The 8854-nt window shown below is 38.4% G+C and overlaps 1 protein-coding gene across 1 annotated transcript; it reads left to right on the top strand.

Moving 5' to 3' along the window:
• Positions 1-6239: 6239 nt before the first annotated feature.
• Positions 6240-8026, top strand: LOC117385470 (homeodomain-interacting protein kinase 3-like). The gene is made up of 3 exons (XM_033982757.1): positions 6240-6693; positions 6747-7483; positions 7640-8026. The coding sequence occupies exons 1-3, from the start codon at positions 6240-6242 to the stop codon at positions 8024-8026; spliced, it is 1578 nt and encodes a 525-aa protein (XP_033838648.1).
• The last annotated feature ends 828 nt before the right edge of the window (positions 8027-8854 follow it).

Genomic DNA, 8854 nt, shown 5'->3' with positions numbered 1-8854 from the left:
ACATGCTGCCTCGATGTGTTACCCACTAAATTTTTAAAGTCTGTGCTCAGTTTGCTGTCACCACTCACTCACATAGTTAATATGTCACTTCAATCTGGAACATTCCCAAGTGCTTTGAAAACTGCGGTTATCAAGCCTCTCCTAAAGAAGAGCAGTCTTGATGCCACAATATTGAACAATTATCGACCGATCTCAAATCTGCCATTTTTAGGCAAAGTCCTTGAAAGAGTTGTTTATCAACAGTTTATTAACTTCCTCGAAATGAACAACTCCTTTGATGTTTTCCAATCAGGTTTTAGACCCACCACAGCACTGAGACTGCTCTTATCAAGGTGACAAATGACATCCGCCTGAACACTGATGCAGGCAAAGTCTCAGTCTTGATCCTGTTAGATCTGAGTGCTGCTTTTGACACTGTGGATCATGGGATCCTCTTACAGAGACTAGGGGACTGGGTGGGCATCTCTGGTACGGCACTAAAGTGGTTCAAGTCCTATTTAGAAAACAGGGAGTACTTTGTTGAAATTGGAAAATGTGTATCAGATAAAATGTCCCTGACCTGTGGAGTACCCCAGGGTTCAATCCTGGGACCCCTGCTGTTCAATCTCTACATGCTGCCGTTAGGCCAGTTAATACGCAGCAATAATGTGTCTTACCACAACTATGCAGATGACACTCAGATCTATGTCTCACTAGCAGCAGGTGAATATGGACCAGTGGATTCACTCTGCCACTGCATCCAACAGATCAGTGTGTGGATGCAAAACAACTTTCTTCTGCTAAACTCAGACAAGACTGAAGTCATCATCTTTGGCCCACAGAAACATAGAGAAAGTGTTAGCAGTCACCTCCAGTCTCTCTCTCTAAAACCTTCAAATCAGGCTAGAAATCTAGGGGTAATAATGGACTCAGACTTGAACTTTAACAGCCACATCAAATCAATAACATCTGCAGCTTTTTACACCTAAAAAACATTGCAAAAATCAAAGGTATACTGTCAAAGCCAGACTTAGAGAGACTTATCCATGCATTTGTCTCCAGTAGGTTAGACTACTGTAACGTCCTGCTCACTGGCCTCTCCAAACGAGCCTTAACACAGCTGCAGTACATCCAGAACGCTGCTGCTCGGGTCCTGACTAGAACCAGGAAGTATGAGCACATAAGTCCTGTGCTCAGGTCTCTGCACTGGCTTCCTGTAGCTCAAAGAATAGACTTTAAAGCAGCTCTGCTTGTGTATAAGTCTCTCCATGGCCTAAGTCCAAAGTATATCTCCGACATGTTAGTGCCACATGAACCATCTCGCAATTTGAGGACTTCAGGGACCGGCCTCCTGCTGGTGCCCAGAGTCAGGACTAAACATGGGGAATCAGCGTTTAAGTTTTATGCAGCTAAAACTTGGAACATTCTTCCTGAAGATGTGAGACAGGCCTCGACTTTGACAATGTTTAAATCCAGACTCAAAACAGTTCTGTTTAGCTGTGCATACGACTGACAGGTTTTTATTCTGCACTCTTCTCTTTTAATGTTAATTTTATGATGATTATTTGTGATTATTTATGTTTTGATTTGTGTGATTTTAATGTCTTTCTTATTCTGTAAAGCACTTTGAATTACCTTGTGTACGAATTGTGCTATACAAATAAACTTGCCTTGCCTTATCTTAAGCATTCTGAGCATCCCATTTCAGAGGCATGGTGACTGAGTGTCTTGCACCGTTCTGGGTTGGATTCCTGATTGGTCCAGGCCTTTCTGTGCAGTTTATTGTCCTTGTGTCTAGGTGGGTTTCCCCCAGGTTCTCCCCATCAACCTAAACGTCATTTTATGCAGCCCGCGAAAAGGTAAATTAAAAGGCATAACTGTCATAAAATAAATCTATACTGCTTTAATGTGTGCATTGACCAGAAATTAATGAGATTTTCCCAACAAGTGGAGCTGAGAAATATTTGCAAATCATCATCACAAAATGTTCACGAGGAGGAAAATTGTCGACATGGAAGGAAGTTAGAAGGACTTTAATCCTGTATTGTCCCTCATTCAAGACTTCACTTTTGTATTCAACAATTATACAATTACTACCAAGAAATACTTGGCTTCGTGGTGTTACCTGCTCATCTCTGTGCAGATTACTAAAATCTGTCTTTCTTCGGAGCATCCCAGGCAAAACAATAACATCAGAATAGAAGGTTTCGGACCATTCACCATGTACAAATTGCCCAAATTTATGTTTGGCTAAGAATATATTGGGTCCTATATGTAACCCTTTTACCAAGCTGCTCATTATTTTGAAAGGAATAACCAAATTATATAGGACTCCTGTAACCTCAAGTTAAACCAATGGTAAAAGAGACAATGTATAAAAACTTTGTCTAGGGTAGAAGTATGATTCTAGCTTTTAAATTTAACAAATAACTCCAAGGAATATAATTATTATGACGAGAAACCGAGATGCAATGTACATTTAAATATTTTTGTAACTTTGTCAATATGTTTACAGTGTTTGCTTTTACAGTGTACAAATGAGAAACACACAGTAAATACGTTTTAGGCTTTTCTTATTCTTAAAAAATTGTAAGGAATCAAATACATTTCCACAAACATTACATTTCTCCCCCAATACTATAAAGTCAGAACACGATGCACTGATTTGATATTATGCTCTTCAGTTTTTCGATGGCGCGTTGGAGCTCAAGGTAAAATCCAAAAATACGTGGAATAATCCTACAGTCTGTTGTTCACTTTCACATTCGTATGGAAAAAAGATTTATGAAGATGGGACACAGAATGTGCTGTCCTGTCTGTCCTCACAGGTGACTCAGACTCGTCCGTGGACACACCGTCTCTGTCCAACTGACTCTGAAGTGAAGTAGCACAAAAACGGCGCTAGCTTTAGCTTAGCTTTTTTTTGCACGGTTCTCGGAAGACTCCGTGAAAACTCACCCCCAGACTGTGCGATAAGTCCCGCGAGTTCTCCTCAGTCCTCAGTCCTCCAGAGCAAGGGGAAAAATCTTCAGAGTAGCTGAAAAGCGGCTTTCAATAATGTTTGTGTTTTCTCGTACGAGCTTCTCTTCGTTGAGTTGTTCGCGCCATTGCCACTTCTCGAACGTTCTCTGCATCGTGCATCACGTCATCACGTCATCACGTCCACTCAAATCAAGTAACATGTTTATTATGGGGTATTTTTTTAAGCTTTTTATCAATCATGAATTCTTTATATTTAAATGTTGTAACACCATGCAAATGCATATTTAACTATTTTATAAACTTACAAAATGGAAATTTTACTCTATTTATATAGGAAATAACATACATTCCTCAAGATGAACAAATGAATGAAAGATGAACTAATATAACAAATATTCAAGTTATTACACATAATATAAGATCCGGTACTACACAAAATTGATTCTATTCTTGTGAGCTTTAAGCCATGTTATAATGTTGTTACTTCATAAAAAACCAAAAAACTAAAACAAAAAACAAAAACTGGTTTATTAGTCTGTCTACATATCCAATGCTCAAAATGCTCAGTCTCCCCTTGTGATGTTGTGGTTTACAATATATCTGTAATGAGCAAGACAGATTTAGCTCAATTATATGAAAACTAGGTACAGTCACTTTAAACAGCAAATTCTACCATAGAATCCCAATACCCAAACCATTTTGTCAAGAACGGTATAATAATAGATAAAATCAAAGAACTGACAAATGAATTTAATAACTTTTTTGTAAATGTAGGGCCCACCCTTGCAAATGAAATTATAGAGCCCAGAGAAAAGGAAGGGTTAAATGAGGAGATTATTCAACGAAATACAAATTCTATGTTTGTAAGGAATGTACACGAAGATGAAATTATACAAATAGTAAGAACATTTAAAAATAAGAAATCTACTGACTGCTCTGATATAAATATGTTATTGATTAAAGACATCATACACTGTATAGTTAAACCTTTTACTTACATCTGTAATCAATCCTTTACAACCGGCATCTTCCCAAGTAAAATGAAAACAGCCAAGGTAATTCCAATATTTAAAAATGGTGACCGACACCTGTTCACTAATTATAGACCCATCTCATTACTCTCGCAATTTTCAAAAATATTAGAAAAACTGTTTGCAGTAAGGCTTGATAGTTTTATTGAGAAAAATAACTTATTAAGTAACCATCAGTATGGGTTTCGATCAAACAGGTCCACTTTGATGTCATGGCACTAGTGGAAGAGATAGCAACAGCAACGGACAACAAACAATACACAGTTGGAGTCTTCATAGACTTAAGTGAGGCCTTTGACACCATTGATCATAAAATACTCTTGAAAAAAATGGAAAGGTGTCAGAGGCTCTGCACTCACCTGGTTAAATAGTTATCTTAGTAACCGACATCAGTATGTGCATATGAACAATTTTAACTCAGATAAAAAGACGATTACACACGGAGTTCCACAAGGTTCCATTTTGGGACCAAAATTGTTCATTATGTATATAAATGATGTATGTGACATACTGAAAAACCTAAAGTGTATTTTGTTTGCAGATGATCCCAGTCTGTGCTGCTCAGGAAGAGACTTAGATCAACTTCTGGATACAGTGGAAAATGAGCTCAAAATAATTAAGAAATGGTTTGATATTAACAAACTACCACTTAACTTAAGTAAAACCAAATATATACTCTTTGGGAATAGACAAATTTCCAAACAAATTAAAATTAAAATTAATGATATAGAAATAGAAAGAGTGTATGAAACAAAATTTTTAGGTATCACCATCGATAGTAAAATAAGCTGGAAAGTACATATAAATAATGTAAAAACAAAAATATCAAAAACTGTTGCTGTAATGTATAAAATGAAAACTATTTTAAATCAAAAATCACTGTTTATATTATATTGTTCTCTTTTCCTTCCATACGTTAATTATTGTGTGGAAATATGGGGGAACAATTATAAATCAAACATGAATCCAGTATTTTACTTCAAAAGAAAGTGATGAGGATTGTCAATCAGGCAGAATATTATGCCATCCACCAACCCACTCTTATTAAACTAAAAACATTAAAACTAAACGATCTGGTTGAGGTTAATACAGCAGTTGTTATGTATAAGGCCCATAACCACATGCTCCCACACTGTATCCAGGAGCTGTTTAGACCCAGAGAGAGTCGCTATAACCTGAGGGGAACTGGCATCTTCCAAACAACTATGCAAGAACTACAAAAAAAATCTATGTGCATCTCAGTCACAGGGGGTTAACTTATGGAATCGTTTGGGACAATGAAGTAAAAAGCTGCACATCAATCAAAGTATTTAAGAAAATGTATAAATTAAAAATTCTAGAAAAATATAGAGCAATAGTATAACTGTTACTATGACAACTGAACTGAACATTAAAGAACATAGTATAAACTTTGTCTACTACATAATATGAATTATGTAATAGGAAAACAAAATAGTAATAATAATAATAATAATATTTTGATGATTAAAAATAACATCTATGATCAGGATAAAAAAGGACTACTAATGATTATTATATATACAAATATAAATCCAGAGTTAATTGTAAGAATATAAAAACAAATGTATTTCTTTTGTTGTATACTGTATGTTTTTCTTTAGATGTGGAAACAGGCATAAATAAGCTTTGCTTCAGCCTATGCCTTTCAGACACAATGAACAAATTCTATATATGTGTATGTGACTGTGACAATGTTTTATTTATTTTATGTGTGTGTCTGAATAAACTAACTAACTAACTAACTAACGTCACTTTAAACAGCAAATTCTACCATAGAATCCTGACTGTTCTCCAGCTCACATTTAAATGAGGCATTCTATAATGTTGTCATGAAGTCATGTGACCAGCTCTAGGACACTCACCTAGCAACCAGTAACAGTTCTCGTCACCATGGCAACGGTGACAAAGAAATCCTTTGACAAAGTGATTCTTTGACACGAAGTGATTCTTTGACACAAAGCAATCGATTTGTAGTACTTGTTAGATCAAACTCAACGGTCACAACAAAGTCAATTCAATTCTTCAATTCAATTTTCAAGTGCTCGTGTATTGCTCTTGTATTGATCGTGTATTGTTCGTGTATTGTTCTTACATTGTTCGTGTATTGTTAGTGTATTGCTCGTGTATTGTTCGTGTATTGTTAGTGTATTGCTCGTGTATTGCTCGTGTATTGCTCTTCTATTGCTTAGATATCTCATTTTTTGACCAACCTAAATACATACTGAAATGGGTTCAGGATATTCCTCCAGACCAGATCAAACCCCGTTTAAGTTAGGGGAGTACATCGTCTTGGACGTACTTGGGGAAGGGGCTTTTGGTACAGTCACTAGATGCTTTCACCCTCAGACTTTAGAGGTCGTGGCAGTTAAAACCCTGAAGAACGCCAGTAGCAGTCTCGAAGAAGAAGTTGAGATCTTGGAGGAGTTGCGCCTCTTACAACCAGACAAGTACAATATTGTCAGGTTCATTGAATACTTTGCAGAACAGGACTCCGAATGCATGGTATTTGAAACATTAGACAGGAGCCTGTTCGACTTTATGGACATGAGAGAAGATGTATTGTCTTTGTGTGAGCTCCGTCCAGTGGCACAGCAGCTCCTGGTGGCCTTTGACGGTCTCAAGACGGCTGGGATCATTCATGCAGACCTAAAGCCAGACAACATCATGCTGGTGAACCACAGTAAGCAGCCTTTTAAAGTCAAACTCATTGACTTTGGCCTTGCTGGTTTGCAGACATGATGGACTTCATGGACATAGGGCAGCCTTTTCCATACCAAGCTCCAGAGATCACTCTAGGCTGCAAAGTCACTGAGGCTGTGGACATGTGGTCTCTAGGCTGCACTCTGGCAGAGTGTTTCACAGGATACTGTCTTTTCAGTGAACACTCAGAATACGACAATCTCAGGACCATCGTCGAACTGGTAGGACTTCCAAGCGAAAAAGTGCTCCAAAAAGCACATCTGTCTTTAGATTACTTTGTAAGCCCTTCAGGTGACTTCACACAGTGGAGACTTAAAACCTTAGATGAGTACTATGGCAGTGAGAGAGAAGACATGCCCAACGTCTCAGAGTGTCTAGCTGAAAAATTCAGCTCTTTAGACAGTGTTTTTCAGGGGTCTCATACAAGAACGGGAGACCCAGAGCACAGAGACAGATTGGCCTTTGCTGATTTCATAAAGAGACTTCTGGACCTGGACCATGAGATGAGAATCACTCCCAAGGAGGGCACTCCATCACCCTTTGTGACGATGGAACATCTGATCGGTGATGACAGTGAATACAGTGAGAACGCTCGTGCCCTCATGGCCTTAGCTCTTAAAGGGTCCACCACTGTGTCTGATTTGAGCCCTCCTGAACAGCCCAGTCCACACGTCCCAAAACATGTACCAGAGCCGCTCCGAGATGAGGAGGAAGCAATAAGACCCACCCAAACACTGAGCAACATAGACACACAAAGTGTTTCAACGAGGGTATTCTAGAGACTCCAATGGACAACGAGGAAACATGCAACCTGTCAAGTACGTCGATGGGTTTTTCTATTTTGGCCGTGAAGATCCAGTTTGGAATGAACCACTTAATGTAGGAGAAACAAGTGTCCCCCCAAATACCTCAGTGTTTGAACCCAGCTAATTCTAGAGACTCAGATGAACAACAAGGAGAACATCCAGTCAGAGAAGTCTGAACACCGCATCGACGTCACAGGCTTTGAAGATCCTGATCTGATTAGGGAAGCGTCAAATGCCAAAGAAGACAGGCCAGATTACATTGTCATTGACATTCCAGACGACATTGTACCCCAGGACTCAGATTTTGCCAGTTCTAGCCTGAGCAGCATTGTCATCGACATTCCAGAAGACATTGTACCCCAGGACTCATATTTTGCCTGTTCTAGCCTGAGCAGCTCCTGCTCCATTTTGGGATGTTTCAAGACAGTGGCATTTGGTGGTTTTCTAGCAGGACAGACTGCTCTCAGTTATGTGTCATCATTGCTGGAGCCGTTGTACTCCCCATAATTCTTTAGCGTTGTAGGTTTTTAAGTTTCCTTCATCTGAAGGAAACTTAAGAACCTGAGTTCTTAGGTTTCCTTCGGGTTCTTAAGTTTCCTTCAGGTTCTTAAGTTTCCTTCATCTGAAGGAAACTTAAGGAAACTTCAGATGAACAATTTTAATTGTTCTAATTAAAATGGTTCATCTGAAGGAAACTTAAGGAGCTGAGTTCTTAAGTTTCCTTCGGGTTCTTAAGTTTCCTTCATCTGAAAGAAACTTAAGAACTCAGGAAAATATAATAAGTATTTAAGAAGATGAGAAGAAGGTTCAGACACAACCATATTTGATTACACAGGCCACTTTACAGCACAGAATAGCAGGGTAATATGTTTATTACACTGTTATTGAAGTAAAGTGAGCCGCTGTAATCCCCCATTCGTCCAGGAGTAGCTAGTAGGTGGTAGCTAGTCAAGTGTGATCCCATCTTCTCTACAAATTGTTCTAATTAAAATTGGCAATAAAAAATACAAAAATACAAAATCATAAACTTGAAGTTGACTTTTATTTAGCATGCTGTCTGTAAACAATTTGTCTGAAGTACCAGTCGTGTTACTGTAGTAAAAGTGCAGGTTCCTCTGAAGTACCAGTCGTGTTACTGTAGTAAAAGTGCAGTTCCTCTGAAGTACCAGTCGTGTTACTGTAGTAAAAGTGCAGTTCCTCTGAAGTACCAGTCGTGTTACTGTAGTATAAAGTGCAGTTCCTCTGAAGTACCAGTCGTGTTACTGTAGTAAAAGTGCAGTTCCTCTGAAGTACCAGTCGTGTTACTGTAGTAAAAGTGCAGTTCCTCTGAAGTAC

This window comes from Periophthalmus magnuspinnatus, chromosome 17 (assembly GCF_009829125.3).
Source record: "Periophthalmus magnuspinnatus isolate fPerMag1 chromosome 17, fPerMag1.2.pri, whole genome shotgun sequence".
Taxonomy (NCBI): Eukaryota; Metazoa; Chordata; class Actinopteri; order Gobiiformes; family Gobiidae; genus Periophthalmus; species Periophthalmus magnuspinnatus.
The sequence above is the reverse complement of the archived record's forward strand: the minus strand, read 5'-3'. Positions and strand labels throughout refer to the sequence as shown.

Excerpts from the sequence above, each read along its gene's own strand:
- LOC117385470 (XM_033982757.1), top strand. The coding sequence starts at position 6,240 with ATGGGTTCAGGATATTCCTCCAGACCAGATCAAACCCCGTTTAAGTTA. Across the intron at positions 6,694-6,746 it reads CATCATGCTGGTGAACCACA|ACATGATGGACTTCATGGAC; the intron begins GTAAGCAGCCTT and ends GCTGGTTTGCAG. Across the intron at positions 7,484-7,639 it reads CACAAAGTGTTTCAACGAGG|CTAATTCTAGAGACTCAGAT; the intron begins GTATTCTAGAGA and ends GTTTGAACCCAG.